The 19502-nt window shown below is 49.8% G+C and overlaps 6 protein-coding genes across 6 annotated transcripts; 3 read left to right on the top strand and 3 right to left on the bottom strand.

Moving 5' to 3' along the window:
• Positions 1–1409: 1409 nt before the first annotated feature.
• On the bottom strand, positions 1410–4536 carry AO090003001209 (glycoside hydrolase family 31 protein; the record flags this gene model as incomplete). Its single annotated transcript, XM_001820239.3, has 4 exons — positions 1410–3084; positions 3143–3313; positions 3366–3776; positions 3836–4536. 4 exons carry the CDS (start codon positions 4534–4536, stop codon positions 1410–1412), a joined length of 2958 nt encoding a protein of 985 aa, XP_001820291.1.
• A 1670-nt stretch (positions 4537–6206) lies between these two features.
• On the top strand, positions 6207–8171 carry AO090003001208 (putative C6 transcription factor (AmyR); the record flags this gene model as incomplete). Its single annotated transcript, XM_001820238.3, has 3 exons — positions 6207–7192; positions 7259–7709; positions 7794–8171. The coding sequence occupies 3 exons, from the start codon at positions 6207–6209 to the stop codon at positions 8169–8171; spliced, it is 1815 nt and encodes a 604-aa protein (XP_001820290.3).
• Positions 8172–8885: 714 nt separating this feature from the next.
• Positions 8886–10343, bottom strand: AO090003001207 (glycosyltransferase family 31 protein; the record flags this gene model as incomplete). The annotated part of the gene is made up of 1 exon (XM_001820237.3): positions 8886–10343. The coding sequence occupies one exon, from the start codon at positions 10341–10343 to the stop codon at positions 8886–8888; it is 1458 nt and encodes a 485-aa protein (XP_001820289.1).
• A 176-nt stretch (positions 10344–10519) lies between these two features.
• Positions 10520–10911, top strand: AO090003001206 (uncharacterized protein; the record flags this gene model as incomplete). Its single annotated transcript, XM_023235219.1, has 2 exons — positions 10520–10620; positions 10671–10911. 2 exons carry the CDS (start codon positions 10520–10522, stop codon positions 10909–10911), a joined length of 342 nt encoding a protein of 113 aa, XP_023090258.1.
• A 1569-nt stretch (positions 10912–12480) lies between these two features.
• Positions 12481–14602, top strand: AO090003001205 (signal recognition particle subunit SRP72; the record flags this gene model as incomplete). Its single annotated transcript, XM_001820235.3, has 4 exons — positions 12481–12801; positions 12871–13144; positions 13198–13342; positions 13396–14602. 4 exons carry the CDS (start codon positions 12481–12483, stop codon positions 14600–14602), a joined length of 1947 nt encoding a protein of 648 aa, XP_001820287.1.
• Positions 14603–14730: 128 nt separating this feature from the next.
• Positions 14731–16041, bottom strand: AO090003001204 (Gfo/Idh/MocA family oxidoreductase; the record flags this gene model as incomplete). The annotated part of the gene is made up of 2 exons (XM_023235218.1): positions 14731–14770; positions 14927–16041. The coding sequence occupies 2 exons, from the start codon at positions 16039–16041 to the stop codon at positions 14731–14733; spliced, it is 1155 nt and encodes a 384-aa protein (XP_023090257.1).
• Positions 16042–19502: the final 3461 nt, after the last annotated feature.

Raw genomic sequence — 19502 nt, 5'->3', positions numbered from 1 at the left:
GGCGTAGGGGTCTTAAGCTGAACTGTCAGCTGAGAAAGAACGCGCTCAGGGCTTAGAGGAACTAGGCCAGTAGCTTTAAAAGTACTATAGATATTGCTATCGGTAAAGACCGCTGCGTGGGCCTAAGAATATGCCTCTAAGAAATTAAGTTTATCGATATAATTAAACCCGCAGCGCATCTTAGATTCAATTAGGCCTCCGTACGAGCCTTTTAATGGCGAGAAAATGGCAATATTAAGCGATTAAAGCTTATGAGAAGCGTACGCAGGTATATAGATCGGTATAATATTATTCTCTGCACAGATCTGATTAAATCGAGGCGTTAGATGACTATTGTGGCTATCTAGAACAAGTAAACGATATTTTCCTATAGATCGGCCGGTAGTATGAGGTATAAAATAATTCTGTAGCCAACGTAGACCAATCTTATTGCTTGTTTAGCTGTTAGGACTAACCTCGATCCTTTAATTAGAAAGAATCTTATTATTCTCGTACCAGGCCTTCATATGCATCTTACTTTTAAAAATGATATAGAAAGGTAGAGCCCATCTATTAGAACTAATATATTCTATGGCAGTAACCCATTCCCGGTTCTCTAGCTGTAATAAAAATAGTTTCCCTGGCATATTAGATCTAGTAACAACTTTGGCTGTAGCTATTAGGCCCATTATAAACCCCGTTTTATTAAAATTGTATATATCGCTTGAAGCTATACCGTACTTCTGAATAACCTTATTTACCTGCTTAAACTAAGTACCTAGAACCTTAGGATCCTCTACCTTGGCATGCTGATAGTTGTAGCGACGTGCAAAGCAGAATTTAAGCTTAGGTGTACGCTTGGTAAAGTTGTATACCCATTTCTCCTCTACAGTAGTAGGGGGGGAGGTAGTATTACGCTTTAAAAGCAGGATATTGGCTATTTCTCGTACGTGTACAGGCCGAGGAGGTGCTCCACGTTTATCTAGTGATAGAATCTATTTTTTAAGCGATTTCTCTTCACTAGAAGTTATTTTATAACTATTGGCACGAGTATCATTTCGAAAGGAACCTCCATTTAGACGATAACGTAGTGTAGCGATAGGTATATTAAAAATTTCAGCTGCCTTTCTAAAACTGCTGATTTCTTGTTTTTTTATAGCTGATATAGCTAATAGGATTCTGCCTTCCTGCTCAACGCGTGATTTTTTTGATTTAGGTATTTTTGGTGGTATGGCTGATGTTTTAATCATCTAAGAAATTGAGGCGCGTTGAAAACGCGTGTGGTGGGCAACTCGCTTGCGCGGGCAACTCGCTTACCGATTACGTTATGCTACTGATATCCGATTCGCTGCTAGTTTGCATTCATCACTTCATATTGCGGAGTTGTATACAGATAGTATGTGGGTCTAGGCTATCCTGTTACGCTTCCTTCACCATTTCAGTACCCAGTCCTTCGCCCATGCTCCATCCGCTGTGTGCTTCTGCAAGCCACCAACGTGGAGAACGTGTGAGGTGGCGTTATACTTCACAGAGTCGGAGGAGAGCGTCTCGCCATTGAGTGTCACTGAGGATGGCTTCTCAGTCACACCAAGTACCGTCACATTCGCTAGTGGATTCGCCTCCTTCCAAGTACCCCGCGCAGAGGCTCGGAGAGTGGAGCGAGACGCCAGGAAGTCCACAGAAAGCGTATCCTCGGGGTAGACACTTTCTCCATCATCGAGGTAGAGCTGGCCAGAGGCAGTTCCATTACTGCTCAGCGACGCGAGCAAAGACCAGGGGGTCTTGCGAGCGTCGCGAGTGGTCAGCGCAACCTCCTGCATGGGCAGAATGCTACCACCACGAACGAAAACCGGAATGTGGCCCAGTGGCGCTGAGATTGTTGTGTTGACACCGGGCTTTGCATCAACAGCTGTTTGAGAGTACCAGTCGTACCAGACTTCCCCATGTCCAACACCTGGGAAGACACCCTGGACAGTATCTACCTGTGGCTCAAGAACAGGAATCACCATGACCGAGGGACCGACAAGAAATTGGGTGCCGACAGCAGCTAGGGAGGGGTCATTCGGGAACTCCCACGCAAGTGCGCGCATGACCGTAGATCCAGTGGTGTGGGCCAAATGGAACAGGGTGTAAAAGTACGGCAAAATAGCGTATCGAATGTTCATTGCCGCCTTCGTGGCATCGATCACGGACGCCCACCGATAGGGCTCTTGTGGGATTGCAGAGAGAACATTATGGTTGCGGTAGAAAGGGAAAAAGGCCGAGAGCTGCATCCATCGGTTGCATAGCTCCTCATCCGTGTTTCCATTGAAACCACAGGTGTCAACACCAAACATAGGGATGCCAAAGAGCGAGAACTGGAGGGCCTGCGAGATCGAAAAGAACATCGATCCCCATTTGGAGAAGTTATCACCACCCCAGTGGCCGGCCCATTTCCCAGAGCCGGAAAATGTAGAGCGTGCGATGATAAAGGGGCGTTTGTTCTCCCACACCTTGAGCAATCCGTGATAGGTTGCATTTATGCCTTGGTGGCCGTAAAGACTGTGTACATCATACTCCTGGACCCCATCCGAGTGAGTAGAATTTGGTGAGATGGCGTGAACGCTCAGGTCGTGGCCAGGTTGGACATGGTTGATAACATAAGGAGGGTGGTCAACATTACGAACTCCGGGGGTAGGTGTTGTACGCAGGTAGGGGGCTGATGTAGTTGTGGATGATGCCGCTGCGGATTGGCTTGCCGCCCCAGCGGATGCTGAGGCTGCTTCCGTAGCATTGGTGATGTTAAAGCCCTCTGGATAATCATAGACGACGTTCCCTGGTTCGCCGGGGAGAGCGAACGGTGGATGAGCCGGGTTCATTGACAGATTGCCAGTTCCGCAGCTCCCTACGCAGAAGGAAGAAACTTCAGCCATGTCGTACCAGACCCCATCATAATGCAGCTTGTTCCACCAGGTGACCAGCTCATTAGCCCAGAAATCGGAGGCCTTAGGATGATGCCAGTCGGGGTAGACAGTATAGCCAGGCCAGACAGCGCCAATGTATAGACTGCCGTCGGGATTCTTGATGAAAACATCGTCCTTGGCGCCTCTGTCATAAGTTTCGTAACTATAATCACGGTGAGTCTTCGTTCACGGGCAAGAGTATGTGGAAGACGGCCACTTACGCATCAGAAGCGTTCTCCGGATTGGGAATATAAAGAGCTCCGTCAACGATTGGGACCCAGCGACGTCCACCGGCGTGAAGCTTGTTGAGGAACTTTTCACCTTCTTCATACGAAAAGCGATGTTGGTCATTGTCAAAATTGCGATATCCATGCATGTAATCGATATCGGCCCTGCATATAGGCGTTAGAAGGAAGCCGAATGAGCGACGAACATGTTTCTTACCAGAGGTACTCCAAAGGAATCTCGAATCTCTCGAAATTGGCAAGTACGTCTTCAAATTCGGACCAGTTGTTATAGCCCCAGCGGCACTGGTGAAATCCGAGCGTGTTATATTGCTGCATGGCAGGCAGTCCCACGGTGCTGAGCTGATATTGCTTGGTGACCTCGGCTTGCGTTGGGCCAGAGTAGAATGTCAGATCAACGCTTCCTCCCAGAGTGCGCCAGATCAACTTTTGATCCCGCAGGAGGATCTCCTGTCCATGGGCATTTCTGAGGAACACTCCGTGAGAATATGAGACGTATTCTTGAGATGGTTCCGCTTCGCTGCTCTTGACTATGGTATGGCTCTTATTCTGACCACCCACCTTGTAGTACCTTGTATCCAAGTAAAATGCATGATGTCCATAGATGTTACTAGAGGTCCATGGATTAGCCTAAAACCTAATGGGCCGCACCAAATGCCAGATACGTACTCGTCAATGGGATCTGCGATATCTGCGGCATATAGCGTCAAATTAGCGTTCTCCAGTAGCCGCAGCTGGTTCATCCGCTCTCCCAAGCCATATAGGTTATATTCTTCAGGCAACAACGTGACAAATTCTATGAACTGATTCTCGTAGACTAAGGTAGAGCCCTTTGTGTTGAATAGCACGTCACCAGTAGCTTTTCGGATCACCTTAAAGTTGAAAGAAGGTTCGTTGGACCAAGAGACAACAAAATCACTCTGAGGAACCGATGCATTTTGGGAAGCCTTTGGTCTGGGCACTAGCTCTTCCGAAAGAATGTACCAAGATGCATTGGAGGCGTCAAAATACGTCGGAACAATCTGGATGTTCAAACGATCCTTTGCCTGGTATTCCACGGTCAGGGTCAACGAATCGACGTCCGTTCCGTAAACATTACAAGGGTCTCCAGCCAACTCCAGGCTAGCGGTGAAACCCTGGGAGGAATGTTTCACATCGGAGGCCTTGTAGCCCGGACAGACAGATTGCGCGTTGACCGCTTGGGGGTCATCAATGTTGGCGACCAAATTCGCGCCCACATCGGCAGAGGCGGGAATGGTGAACTGCGAGTATGCCGCTGTTGCCGAAGTGCTAGGAACGATAGATTGACTCGCCCCGCAAGCCACTGGTAGCAGCCAAGAACTGGCAAGGAAGCTTTTTAGACCGGCCATGTCGTGGTCCGCCAAGTTGATTCCGGACCGTGTTGTAGTTGTTCTTTTAAGAAACGGACCCCTCTGCCGTCTCCGAACCGGAATTGTAGCTAGATGTATATGTCTTGACGAACCAGGTGTCCACGGGAAATCCCTCACAATTGATGGCCCGTCCCGTTCCCATCGATTTGTGCTACCTGCCGTGAAGGCAAAACATTCCCCGTCAAACGTCCGAGGGGCATTGCCTGCAATCTCTCGACCATGAGAGGGGAAGAAGTCACGCTAGTTGAAGGGTATAGGTCCTACGCAGCAATGAGGTGGCTTCACCCGCACGGAGTGGGGACAGCATGATCAAGCCTTTTGGAACGTGACGAAAGAGTACCGGTTAAGCCGACGATGGGAGATGAATCTCTGCCGAGCAAAGGACGAGACCGGAAAAGAGTGTGTTGATTCTTGGGAGCAGTTACAGTACTTCCGTGTCCGGAAATTGGAAACGTTCCTGACCAATGCTGGCGATCATCTGATATCCCTACGCTGATTGGTCCATCCCCCGATAAATGCCCGACACGACGCTTGAGCCCTGAAAAGGTAGTATTTCTCGAGAGATCCATTCACCAGAGTCAATACTGGCAAATACATCGTTCCCCACCTCATATTCCAAGGTGCCTAAACCCCTCCGGTGTGCCGGTGAGGGTTTTCCACGCCATCTCTAGTGGTGCCATGACGGGAGCATCCGATGGCTTCCAGTATTGGGTGGTTGGGATGGACAACAAGCTCCAAATAAGGGGAATTTGCCTTTGGTCCAGGAATGAAGTCCCCGTGGGGACCAGCGGCTCAGCCCAGGCTAAGAGTGGAATATCGTCATAGACCTTCGGCTCATGGGAGGTTCGGAGGTGTTACGATCCTCTTCAATGCCATTCATTCTCTGTTTTGACCTCGGCTTCCCGAGAGTGGTGCCTCCCTTACATCCCCACATGCTGGATGCAAGCCTGTGGTACGCTGTTTCTTTCAGAAGTAGCAGGCTAGGTTCACGATGAGCTGCCTTTCAAACCTGGAATAACCATTACGTGAGACTGTTCTACTTCTTGAATTGATCCCTGACTAGAGTCTGCTCTAATATGCTGTGTGGCACGGCCGGTCCCCTCGGGGTTGCTAAGGCTGATTTATGCACTCCGTACAGTATAACCCAGGGTGGCTATAGATTCCCTGCATCTTCCACGCTCCCTCACAACCTGATTCCACCATTCTTAAGCGGCCGTTAGCCTCGATGGGGTATAATGGAGTTAACTATAAACACGACTCTACAACGAATCCCGATGTGAGTTTGGAACGAGTTGTTACCGATGGGTCCTCCCATTTGTTAGGAGTGACGCTAGGGGACCTTTAGGGCACAGACTAAACCAAGACAAAGATGGAGTAGACTCCAGGTAGATTAATTCCAATCTTCTTGCCAAAGTAACGCGGGCTTTTTTGCACCTGCAGCCTCTTTTTTTTCTTTTTTCTTTTTTTTCTTTTTTTATTGTTCCCCAGATTTCTTTTCTTTTTCTTCAATCCTGACGTTCTCAACCGTGATGGCGACACAGCCCGCTTCGCTATCCCTCGCTTTTACGTCGGCCATTCTTCTAGTTGCTCTCGCGGGATGCCATGATTTCTAAAGGCTCCACATCGGCGAGATAGTATCCTATCCGAGCATGTCTCATTCTCCAACCGACATTCCCTCAACATCCGAAAAGGAAATGGAGTCAACCCCAGAAAAGCCGCCTAAACAGGCCTGCGACAATTGCCGTCGACGCAAAATCAAGTGTTCTAGAGAGCTTCCATGCGACAAGTGCCAGCGTCTTCTTCTCTCCTGTTCCTACAGCGACGTGCTCCGTCGCAAGGGCCCCAAGTTCCGCACGCTCTACCCTCTCGCTCCCATCCATCCACTCGCCTCACGACCACGTCCTCTCACCAAGGAATGGCTGCCCCCAAACCCAGGGGCTTGCCATTTGGCGTCCCCGACGTCTCCGCCGTCCACCGTAGCGGACGCCCAGTATCTACATCCAGACTTCTCGGAGTCGTTCACTCGACTACCACCCCCAGATCTCGTCTCCTCTCCCGACTCGACAAACTCGCTATTCGACTCGTCCACTATCGGCGCACTCCCCGCGCCACGCCGTCTGTCGACGCCAAACCTTCTAGCCCATGTCAATGTCTTCCTCAAGTACCTGTTCCCGATCATGCCCGTCGTGAGACAGGACCAGCTGCAGCAGGACTGCCACCAGCCGGAGCGCTTGTCTCCCCAACGCTACGCTTTCATTGCCGCTCTATGCGCGGCCACGCACATCCAACTGAAGCTGGACGGTGCAGCACCGGGTCCCGAGGCGGCTTCCGCGCGAGCCAGCCTCGACGGACATCCTATGTTGTCGGGAGAAGAACTCCTGGCTGAAGCCGTGCGCGCAAGAAAGGAATACAACGTGGTCGACGAAATTAACATGGAAAACCTCCTAACCTCCTTCTTTCTCTTCGCCGCCTACGGAAACCTAGACAGACAGGATCAGGCCTGGTTCTACCTATGTCAGACCACGTCCATGGTCTTCACACTAGGCCTACAACGGGAATCCACATACTCGAAACTAAGCGTCGAGGAAGCAGAAGAGAAAAGGAGAGTATTCTGGCTCTTATTCGTCACAGAAAGGTAAGAAAAGAAAAAACTCTACTTTCCCAATCACCACCACGTACCAAAAATAACACGAAAAACCAGAGGCTACGCATTACAACAAGCAAAACCAGTCATGCTCCGCAACTCCATCCACAAACCACAGGTCCTGTGCTCAGACGACCCAATCCTAGCCTACGGCTTCATCAACCTCATCAACGTCTTCGAAAAGCTCAGCCCAAATCTCTACGACTGGGTCTCCGCCGGCGGCAGCAGCGCAGACGGCGACCCCCCGCCTACTTCTTCTATCCAATCCAGTCTCGCCAAGCAAATCTCCCTCGAGGGCGTCTCCGAGATCCAGAAAGTAGACATCCTCATCACTCAGCAATGGCTACAAACCATGATGTGGAAACTCTCCATGACCCACGTCACACAGCCCGGCTCTCGCGATGACGCCGTTCTCCCCTTCCACCTGCCCGTGCTAGTCGGCAAGGCCGTCATGGGCGTCATCGCCGCGGCATCCCAAGGTGCTGTTGACGCTCATGGTATCGGAATGGTAAGAAAGCGACCTTACCTCATCACACCCTCCCTCATCAGTCACTCCCCATCATCTATACCCGCAATCTAACAAAAACCGCAGGAACAAAAACTCTACGACCTCGGCACCTCCGTAGCCGACGTCTCCCGCTCCCTAAGCACAAAAGCCGCCCACCACCTCGCCGAATCGACCATCGACCCCCGAGAACTCCTCTGGGGCATTCTCACAACCCTATCCCGAATCCGCGGTTCCCAATCATACCTCTTCCCAGCGCTCGTCGAGCAAAGTCGAGGCATCATCAGTTTCGACTGTTCGCTTTCCATCAGTGACTTTCTGCCTTCGTTTGGTGGGCCGCCGGCTATTATGTGGCGGACGGGTGAATCTGGGTTTGATTTATTGGGGATCGCGGATGATTTGCAAGAGAGGGAGAATGAGGGTGGGGAGGGGATTGTGGTGGCTGGGGAGGAGATTTCGTTTTGAGGGGGCTCTTTTCTTTTTCCTTTGTGGTGTGTTGTGTTGGGTGGTTCTGGGGGGGCGGGGGTGTATATACGCTTGACGATGTGCATTGGGATTGGGGTTCCTACTGGTATATAATATGGATTGTTTTGTATATAGTCCGCTGGAGACGGTGCAATGGTGTGGGGATCAATCACTTCTTAGGACTCGGAGCACAGGGTGTCGGTTCTCGGGTTATTCTGAGTATGAGATTATATAGAATCAGTTAATGATCATTATTGTACATACCTTAAAGAAAGATATGCTTGGCACCCCGATATGACAATAGAAAACTGGTCTTCATTCTAGATAGTAAACCGAAGGATTGGTTCCAAAATCTAGATCCTCGCATTTCCGATATATACTCCGGCAATGGTTGGACTATGAACGTGGTAACAGCAAACAAGAGAGGTCCGAACCATGCATCACTCATATTGCACAAATTGATATCATCAGAAATAAATAACGAAACTCATAATCTATCCGCCGTGACGATTAAACCGTATATACGCTTCCGCCGAAGGGCGTTCTTTTATCTATAGACAGAAAGGGGGTATGTGGGTGAAGGTGGTGGCCAGAGAGCTGTTAGGCATACCCGAGCCAACGATGAAAAGTAAAAAGAGGCATAAAAAAGGTGCCGATTGAATGTAGTAGGAAAGAAACACCACCAGACGCCAAAATGAGAACTCATACAGTCCTCTATTGAGCTCGCCAAATCAATTCTAAAATTTGATCACCCTTCTCAGCATCGCGATGGACATACCATTGCCGTACCTTGTTGCCATCGACAACGGAGTCTTCCAGCACGTAGCTGAACTTATCCCAGTCCTTTTCGCGCAAAGGACCGAACTCGTGCAGGAACGATTCGTGTACTGCGCCGTTTTGGCCCTCCCATGTAAGTTCCATGGTCTTGTCGTTCGGATCGAGCTCCTTGCTATACTTCATGACCGAGAAGCCATTCGTCAAAATCCACCCGTCCGCGAACTTCCATTGCCGCAGAAGGCAGCTATCGCCACAGAGCTCGCTGACGACACTGAGTTTTGCCATGTCCATATGGAACCACGACTTCCAATGGTGAACAGAAAGAGGTGGTTGCCGTCCCGACTCGAAAAATCCTGAAACATCGCCTTGAACGTCAAGTTGGTGCAGACGGTGGTTGATGGTCAGGTGCGTGTAAGTGTGCTGGTAAATGCACAAAGATATCCTCCGGTCGCCGGTGTGATCCGTATTCAGACAGGCTTCAAAGACTTCGGGCTTGCTGATTTCCTCCACGAGGGGCCGAGATAGGAAGACGCCTGCGCCTCCAAATCCCATCAAACCGAACACACCGATCTGCGGGATAGACTCCGAAAGACCGCCGACATATGTAGGTTGGGTATCATCATATTCTGCGAGGGCCTTCACTAGTTCAGACATGGACAAGAAAAAGGTGTCATCATCAATGATGCAGGACCATCGCGTCTGCGGCCGCATATGCTTCCCCAAGTGCGAAACCAATGTGAAGTACCGGCGTTGGTACTCTTCGTCGTTTTCCGTAATATACAGATTGATCCCGAGAGAGTCTGCCTTAGCCTGGACCTCATGTGTCCGCTTATCCTTATCAGGCTCAATGAGAGCGAAAATGCGAGCTTTAGTGTAGCCAGCCCAGTGAGAGAACGCATCTAACGACTCATTCAAGCGTCCCAGGGTTGTCGCAACACCGAAGTCAATGTGTGATGCATCCACATTTCTTGGAGGCTGGAGAACCTGGACAGTCACAGGCTCTGGGATCATGCAATCGTCCTGCAATTGCTGGGTCGAGAGGCGATCGACGTCATCCGACGATTTCCGCTCGAACAAAGGCGTCTGGAGATTTTGCCTTACGGGCAGGGCATCGTTGGAAGAAGGAACAGCGATCACCTCCCGGCGCGTATATTCCGACAATTTATGGACATCGAGACGGCGAAGAGCGTCGAAGTCCGGTTCGCATTGCACACTTGATGTGATTGTGATATTCGAGACGGTATCGGCAGTAAGCTCCTGGGGTTCAATCTCAGGCCAGAGGAAAAACGCAAAAGCGCTCACCAAGCAGAGAACGACAGTAAAACGTAGTATCTTCTTCTTCCACACGCGCGAGGCACCCATCGCGGGGGGCTTCTCTCCAACTTTCGCCAACATTATAAATTCTCGATGTGAATAGCTGAACGGGGTAAAAAGATTAAAATAGATTAGGTACCGCACTAGAAAAGCATAAGCATCTCGATCATCCAGCACGGCACCAAAGGTGGGATGAAGGAGACGAGTGGTAACGAGTGGAGGATGAGGGGAAGGAAAAGAGAGAGATAGTGTACAAGATGCAGAATAAAAACAGGAAACGAGAGGAAATGCTCCAAGCAGGTTATGGAGGACAGTACGGGGTCGGGATGACGGCAACGGGAGCAACGGTGGTCATAAAGTCAGTATCTAAACACTAACCGACCGATAATTAAGCAGATTTGCGTGTAGAAAGGAGGCAAAGAAGGTAAAAATCCAGCCGATCAACGGAGACCCTGTGGCCATGGATTTAACAGCCAACGAATCCCTCGCCCTGAGTTTTCGGCTTTGGAGGGGAACGCATGGAAAGAAGGACTGGCAACGAAAGCAATCATTTCCAGGCGGAGAAGGCCCAGACGATCGACCATGGGACTGGCCACTCTGGGTCCTCTGGAGAGAAAAATGGAGATCGAGCTTTATCGCCATCGAATGAGATTACGTCTCCTCGTCAGGGCAGCACTTGCCTCATGGAGCCGTGATCCAGCAACAGTTTTCTAACAGGGGCTGATCGGCCGTGGATCCCAAATAGGAGAATTTCGTTGGCTTGGGACTCTTGGTCAGTGGCGTTGAAGCCTCCATACTTATGGCGCTTGTGATATTGGTTCCCATTGCGCAATTGACAATGCTGTTCCCCAATCATGCAACATTGATCGGATACCGAGACGAGACAATATCTGCTAGGGGGGTTGCATTTGCAACTAGCATTGACACACCACTCATTCCCAAGAAGAATTACCCAGGTCGTGCAAAGGGACGCAAACGGAGACGCGTGGGAAACATTCCTTTGGGAGAGGATCCCCTGGACTTGAGGGTATGCGGCGGGGCCCACGGGATGATGACGACGGCTGCAGGCCAATCGCTTGGCATCATTTCCTTTTCATCCGTTTTTGGTTCATTCATACTATACTGATGGGTCTTTGACTTTTTTTTTTTTACCCTTTTTTTTTTAACCTCTCCTTCCCTGTCAATAGGTTGCATATATCTCACGCCATGGAACATGGATGTCTATGCATAGATGTAAAAATAGATCATCATTATCTGTTATGCTTTAATCCATCCTCAATCTGAGTCTTGGAAGGCAAACTCCCTATCAGAAAGTCCTCAACATCACCTGATTTGGGAAATTTTTAGACAATCTTGGCATGCATCGCATACCAAATTGAGAATCTGATAACGTGATGCTGCATATGTAAAAGGTTGTACAGGAGAGACTTGGGGGACTGCGAACTTGGAACATATCAACTCAGCTTCAATCGCTATAGCCACTTGAGGCAACTTGCGTTGCACAGGGTTCATAGACATACCACGAAATACTCCATAGTAGACTTGAATATCTTCCCCAATTCCGGGGGCAATTATCTAGACCTAGACCTTGCCTTAGGGTCTGGTATGTTCTAGCCGTGCCTCAAATTTGATAACAGCAAGGTGCCATGAAAAGCCACTGAAACCTTGCAGGGTGTGACACATTACGATTGACTTTCACACTAAAGGGGGAAAGAACCTATACATAGTATACACTATCGAGCCATGGCTTGGTCACTTGAGGAAACAGATGGTCTGTGGTCGATCAAATGGACTCGTAGAAGCAAAGATCGGAGGAAGGGATAATGATACGGTGCACTACAGAGAGTAATATAGTTCAGAATAATCCATACTTAGGTAGGTAAGTAACTCTTTCAGCCAGATAGGGAATCAAATGGATGGGTTATGTATACCTGAATAATATGGCCGTCAATTTAGGAGGCAATGGCCAAGCTGGACTACGGCGAGCCAAAGGCTCTCCAGGTGCAGAATTCCCCAATGGAGTAATACCTCACTTCCGCACAGATAGTCCACATCGGAGTATCTGGAGATCAAGCACAGTCAACCCGCTCCCCAGTCGATGTCCAATTAAGTATATGGGACTGTCTCGTCAACTAAGACTATAACCTCCGACCGAATTCGTGCCCTCACTGGGCCAAACAGACCAGCTTGCCGACCGACCTAATAAACAACTCTCACTATGGCTACCCAGTCGCTAAGCTCGCTGTTACAGCGGACGTCGATCGACGATCACGAGGAAGTCCTTCGCTCATCCAACGCAGCTTTGGCCAAATCGAAATCGGATATTCAGGCGCAGCATGTGAAGGTGGTGGCATTGCTAAAGCTCGACCGCTACGAGGACGCTCTACGTGTCTTCGAAGAGGGAGGTGATGCTCTGAAGAAGAGGGCCGCTTTGGAATACGCTTACACTCTGTACAAGACCGCAAACCTGGATGAGGCCATTGAAGTAGTTTCACAGGTCGCGAATGACAGAGGTGCTCGTCATTTGGAGGCTCAAGCCGTATGTAGTTGCTACTAGTCCTCCGACCGCATGTCCCCGCAGGTCACTGCTAACCACCTGGTCTCGTAGACCTACCGTGCCGAGAAATTCCGCCGCGCAGCTGATCTCTACGAAGAATTGACTAAAGACGAGGATGCCCTTGCGAACGAAGTAAACGACTTGCGGATAAATGCGTGGGCTGTGGATGCCCAGTTACAGTGGAAAGGATACCCCGACTATGTCCGTCATAACAGGCCCACAAGAGATGATCTGGAGGCGTTCGAGACTGTCTACAATGCTGCCTGTCTGAGTATCGCCAAGGGCGAATTTGGTCAGGGAGAAATGTTGCTCAAGCGGGCGAAAGGTTTGTACGGGCCGAGTCACCATAAGAGGCGATCGCTGATCATCATTGCGCAGAGCTATGCCGGACATCGGAGGACCTTACACCCGAGGATAAAGCCGCTGAGCTGCTCCCGATTGCTGTGCAGCAATTATATGTCTTGATCCGACAGGGCAAATCGGAGGAGGCAGAGTCGGTGCTGGAGGAAATTTCCGTCAATGAGTATGCTTCCTGCCCCAAGTCAACTACTGCCATTGAAGCTCACTGCTTCACAGTATCTCTGAACTCTCCACTAAGAGAGTCGCCCTGAACAATATCACACTTGTCCGCGACACAACGACCAACCCCTACGCTCTCTACAAATCCTTACATGCAACCCCCGTCTCGATCGACAACGATAAGCTTTTTGACTACCAGGATAATATAGTGACCGGCAATGTCCACGCGGCAGACCTTCTCGTCCAGAAGTATGACGGTATCATCCGGTCCACGTCGAAGGCGCTCTCCCAAGCACCATACCCATCCGCTAAACCAAATGTAAACCTCCTGTCGGTCTACAATGCTGCTGCTCATGCACGTGGTCAAGCTGGCACGCCGGCCCTGAAGGCGATATTACCCGCACTTGAAAGGCGGCCGAAGGACATCGGACTAGCGCTCACAGCCGTGCAGCTCTACGTGACCGAAGGCAACACTACTTCCGCAATCACCACCCTAGAGAAATCCCTCCAGCTACTCGAAGACTCCATCTCCGAACAGGATAAGGAGGTCCGCTTCAACCCAGGATTATTAGGCATTCTCGTCTCGCTCTATAAGCTCGAAGGCCGGAGGGTCCAGATCAGGTCGGAACTCGCTAAAGCTGCAGCCTATTGGCAGGAACATGTCGAGGCGCCACCTTCACTTCTGCGCGCGGCCGCACAGTCTTTGCTACACTCGTCGGACCGCGCAGATCTTACGACCGCCGGTGACTTGTTCAAGTCTCTTTACCAGAAGGACAGGAACGATTCTTTTGCCATCGCCGGTTACGTTGCTTCTCAGGCAACACTGGACTATGCCAAGATCGAGTCCCAGGTTGACACTCTCCCTCCAATCGACGATCTGATCTCGGATGTTGACGTGAACGCACTTGAATCGGCTGGCATATCCCCTCCTTCCTCCGCAGCCGCGGCAGCTGCGGCAGCCATCGCCGGTGCAAGGAAGAGAACATCTGGCGATAAACAAGGTCGTGCAACTAAGCGAGTGCGAAAGTCACGTCTTCCCAAGGATTATGATGCAAGCAAGACGCCGGATCCCGAACGCTGGTTGCCCCTCCGTGACCGCTCTAATTACCGACCCAAGGGCCGGAAAGGCAAGCAACGGGCCGCCGAACGGACGCAGGGAGGTATTGTCAACGAAAAGGCAGAGGAGTCGCCTGCGCCCGTGGCTCAGCAGCAGAAGTCTCAAGGCGGAGGTGCTAACAAGAAAAAGAAAAAGGGAAAGCGGTAAATTTATATGTGAACAGTTGTGTATAACAAACAGACCCTGTCTTGCAAATTATATCAAAGTCGCAACGAGTCTCGTTTAAAACTAGAGTGGATCTCACTTATCAATTTAGCAAACACAAATATATCCAATCAATGTGCTTGTATACCTCGATAACTCCCGCCCTTCACGCTAATATTCATGTCAACCACAAGTAGGAAGACATGCACAATAACAAGAATAAAATAGCCACCCCGCAAATCCAATAGCAGACTTGCTCGACCAGGCACAGGTACGTCGCCAATTTAGCCAAGGGGGGTTCTAATGGTCCCGCACTGTCGATCATACTGCTCAAAAATCGTTTGAAACAATTTGAGATCCTGGAGGGAGTCTTTTGCTGTTGTCCGGGCAGGCTTTCCCTCAACCAAGTACGCATGCAACGCCTTAAGCTCGGCGTTAAACGCATCCTCCCAGCTACTAACACTCTCCGTTCTTTTCAGATTCCCCTTGCCATCCGCTGTTTCCACAACCACCCGTGATGGCTTGCCTTGGGCGTAAGGTAAATCATAATGCATGCTCACGGTCTTGGTATTACCATAGAGAGCTAGGTGTGCGTCACATCGAGGAACGGAATCGGTTCCTGTTTCGTATATCAAAGTAAACGGATGGTGACCCCGACTAACGCTGCCATTGTAATAGAACACGGCCGAGTAGAATGGTTCATTCACTGTAATGTTGGAAACGGCATCGGGATGCCCCAGTGTATCGCGCATCAGGCCCAAGTCATGACACCCTAAGGATGCCAGAAATCGGCTTAGGGAGAGACGCTCCTCAGTCAAATCCTCGCCAAGGAAAACCTCCTGGAGAAGGCAATGGCGCAGCCGCTCGCCATGCTGGTCGTCGAGAGACAGCCCGTCTCGTATACTCCCCTTTATCCTCAGGTGTTTGTTCTTCGGCGCAGTAGCTGTGTGCGCCACGTGTGGCCCTGCGATATTACGACATCGAGCATAGTATATCCGATCCAGGCTGGCGGCTTCTTTCTTAAAGACCTCGAAACAAGGCGCATACCGACGTGCAGAGGCCACGAAAACTTTCGCTTGGTTCGGAGCCCGCTTCTCAGTCTCAATTATGCGCAAAGCGCTCGGAATACTCAGGCTGACGGGAGTTTCCACCATAACATGCTTGCCAGCTTCCAAGGCTGCAACAGTGTATGTTTCGTGGTATTCATTCGGCATGAAGTTCAGGACAAGGTCGACGGAAGGGTCATTCAGAACCCTTTCCGGGCTAGAAGCAACCTTAGGCAAATCATCGGCCGTGCTGTCTTTCGGAGACAGAGTGGAGGAGTCGTAGATAGCAGCGACGCGATACGAGTCGTGAAGTGTTCGGAGAACAGGGAGATAGAGGTTTTGGATGGCTTGGCCCCCATCTGTGAGAATTCCAACCCGCAAGATTGTTTGTGTCATTCCGGCTCTGTTAAGTGAAATTATGCTGCGTCAGAGTCAGAGAACAAAGAAGCGAAGTCCAGGTTAGAGAGCGAGAACACGCAGCATAATACTTACCACGTGAATAATTAACGATTAAACGTGCCCGTCAAGTAATAAAAAGACCAGAAAGCCCCGTGAGAAAAGAACCGCAGGTGCTCATTCTTTAATAAGATCAGTTCGCAAAGGGCGTTCGCCAAGTATGTCTGGTGCAAGGGATCTTGGTAGTATTGAGACAAAAGAATGGGGACGCGAGCGAAAGTACAAAGAAAAGCCGGGCAAGCATCTGTATCGCGCTTTCCTTTCCTCCTTTTATTAATGCAGAGCTCACCGTCCCCGAAACATATTTCTTTTTTGAGGAGTGACATCAGTGGCTACATATTGGTTTGGAAACGGCGACGGGAGGTTCCAATGATAGTAGGGCAATTTGGCCACTACAATTGATTTGCCGGTACTGTTCATCTGACGCAGTCCATGATTCTTGTTCATGTCCAGTTCTTGTGAGTAATTCAGATAGGCATATCATGAGATAGGTCTATGGTAATGGTTCTTGTGAAGAGTCAGATCGCAACCCATGTATACTGAATACGAGATGACCGATGGTTTCAACCAATAGAATGATTCGTGCGAACTGTAGGCGAATTTGAAGGGATAGCAAGGCTGGTGCACGACAAGGTTACACATGAAGGCAGGTATGAGAATCATAATGTGACATGTTAATCCTGAGGTTATGGACCAGATGATTTGACCAGTGATCCACTGCCTTACGCTCCAGGCCATGGACAAGGGTGACTGATTGGGTATAGCCCCATGATCACTTGACGTGAAGGAGCGTGACTGATCAACCACAATGGCTGTGATGTCACAATTGTGAAAAGAAAAAGATTTATGGACAGAAATAGGTTGAAAGTTGTATCAAGCCATCGGTTGATCCCTTGGATTGCCGTCTTGACCGGATAGGGTCCCATTAAGCCGAGGCTGAGACCAGCTCAGCCTTATGGATGGATCCGTAATCCCTCTTCAACGACGTATATTCGTATGTGGGGTTCACAAGATCGATTCAATATATAGTTAATTGTATTTGGCATGGAAGAGCCATGGGCATTACATAGATCCATGGGAACTATGCCTGAAGCTGGTTGTGGTACGGACCATGAAAACAGCGATGTATATTTTGAACTCTACATGTGTACTGCCACAAAAAATAACAATGTATCAATTTGTTTTTATTCCACTCATAAGTATAGGTGGCGAATATAGCCGGTCCTCCAAAAGGGCCTTATCCTTAGGATTAAACTATGGCGTAATTTCACATAGTCTGAGCCTTGTTCGCTGCGGTACTCGGAAGGTCTGAGTAGCTGCTCGTATTTTCGATGTACTCCGTATTCTCAACTTCAGCTGAAAAAAAGAAAAAAAAAAAGCGGGTCTCATGACGACGAACCCAATCGTCATCACGGGTCCCCTCATCTATTTACTTCTCTCTCATTTACGCAATCTGTTATTTTGACCTGCTTCCAAGACATACTCCTCCTGTACTGTGTTTGACTTCAATTTGAATTCTCCGACGGTCACAAGCCAAAGGATTCAACAACATCCACCATGGGTGTAAGTTCCACCTGTCCTTCAAATTTCTTATGCCCCGCGTTCTTGCCCCGCCCTCAGTCAAGCTTCTCCCTGGAATGAGATAAGACTTGAAAACAACATTCTTCAACCCCAATAGAACTACATCCCAGTACTAATTTCTGCATATTGTATGCGCCTAGTTTGCTTCCAAGATTGCCGCCAGTCAAAACCCGCAGAACATGAGTGGTAACAACTCGGGGCCATCTGTAGGAGCGCCTCCCACAGGCTACACGGGCGGTCCTCCTGCAGCGCTGCAGCCTGGTGGTGCTGCTCCCGGTGGATACAATGTGAGTGTGCCCACTAATAATAGCTGAAAGTAGCGGCCAAGCTACACTATCATAATTTTCCCAGTTTACTGCTGCCCTATACCCATACCTTAAACCTAGCAATACCCCTCATTACCACTGGCAATCTCCCTTTTACCACATTTTCTTGAGTCACTGCTGATGATTGTTGCTCACTGGAGCAGCAACCACAACAATATCAGGCTTACCCAGGTTCTCCTGCTCCATCCGGCAACTCGGTAAGCTAATTTTGTTTGTTTCTCATTTGCCTTTTCAATTTCTGCCTTACCTGCTCGCGTCGCCACCCCTCCACAATCTATCTCGTCTATCAAGTGAAGGGAATTTGGGTCTTTCCGTCTACATCATTCACTACTTCTCCCTTTTATCAACTCATACCAGCTGTCCACACCTTGGACCTCACGTCCTTCGCTCCTTTCTACTCTCTTCACCTGGACGCATCCGTGTAACGATGTCGCGACCTTATTATAACCAACAAGGATATCCTCCACAGCTACGTACTGGGTCGGCATCGCCCTATCCACCTTCGCCAGCGCCGCCCCAACAGTACCAAGCGTATGCCCCATCAGTGCCTCCAAACAAGCCAGCACCCTCACCGTCTCCGGTGTCTCCAACTTATTCTGGCTATCCGTCTCAATCCCCTGCGCCTCAGAGTTATTCTCCAGCGCCATATGGTTCGGCTCCACCACCGCCACAGGGATACCCTCAGGCCCCTCCTTATGGATCAGACCCCTATGGGCCTCCTCAAGGCTATGGACAACCTCCCCAAGGCTACGGAAGGCCTCCTCCGCCGTCCCCACATGGCTCGTCAACTAGATCCGCGCCTGGACCAGAATATCCTTCACAGCCATCTTCTCATGTACATAGTCATCCACTTGTCTCCCCTTGTCGCGTCCCCTTTATGGTGTCTGTTTCACTATGAAAACTGCCATCACTGAATACAAATTCTTGGCCAAGAATGTGGACTAACTGGGTGAACTACTAGGGACCAGGATATCCTCCGCAGAATGCACCTTATCCCGGTGGTCCCGCGCGTCCTCCACAGCAAGGAACACCTGGACCGGGACCTCAAGGTGCTCCCTATGGTCCTCCAGGAGGCGCATCTCCCGCTCCCCGAGCCACTGAGCAGCAGGTAGCCGCCTATCGCCAGCTTCTAATTTCGACCATCCAAGAGAAGAACCTCCAAAACTTTTATCCTCCCGAGAAGTTGAATTTACTCGTCCAAAGTCTGGCCGACGATGCACCAGCTAAAATCAACAAGATCGTCCAAGAATGGAGAGTGCCGACCGAGGTGGCCATGGACATTATAAAATTGTCCCTCTTCGATATCATTCTTTACGTGGATGACAGTGGATCTATCGAATTTGAGGAAAGAGGCGTGAGAAAAGAACAACTGAGGCAGATCATTGGCATCGTTGCGACCGCTGCATCTACCTTCGACGAGGACGGCATCTCTGTGCGGTTTATGAACTCCATGGAAAGAGGTGACGGCATCCGCAATGCGGATGATGTCAACAT

This window comes from Aspergillus oryzae, chromosome 2 (genome assembly GCF_000184455.2).
Source record: "Aspergillus oryzae RIB40 DNA, chromosome 2".
Taxonomy (NCBI): Eukaryota; Fungi; Ascomycota; class Eurotiomycetes; order Eurotiales; family Aspergillaceae; genus Aspergillus; species Aspergillus oryzae.
The sequence above is the reverse complement of the archived record's forward strand: the minus strand, read 5'-3'. Positions and strand labels throughout refer to the sequence as shown.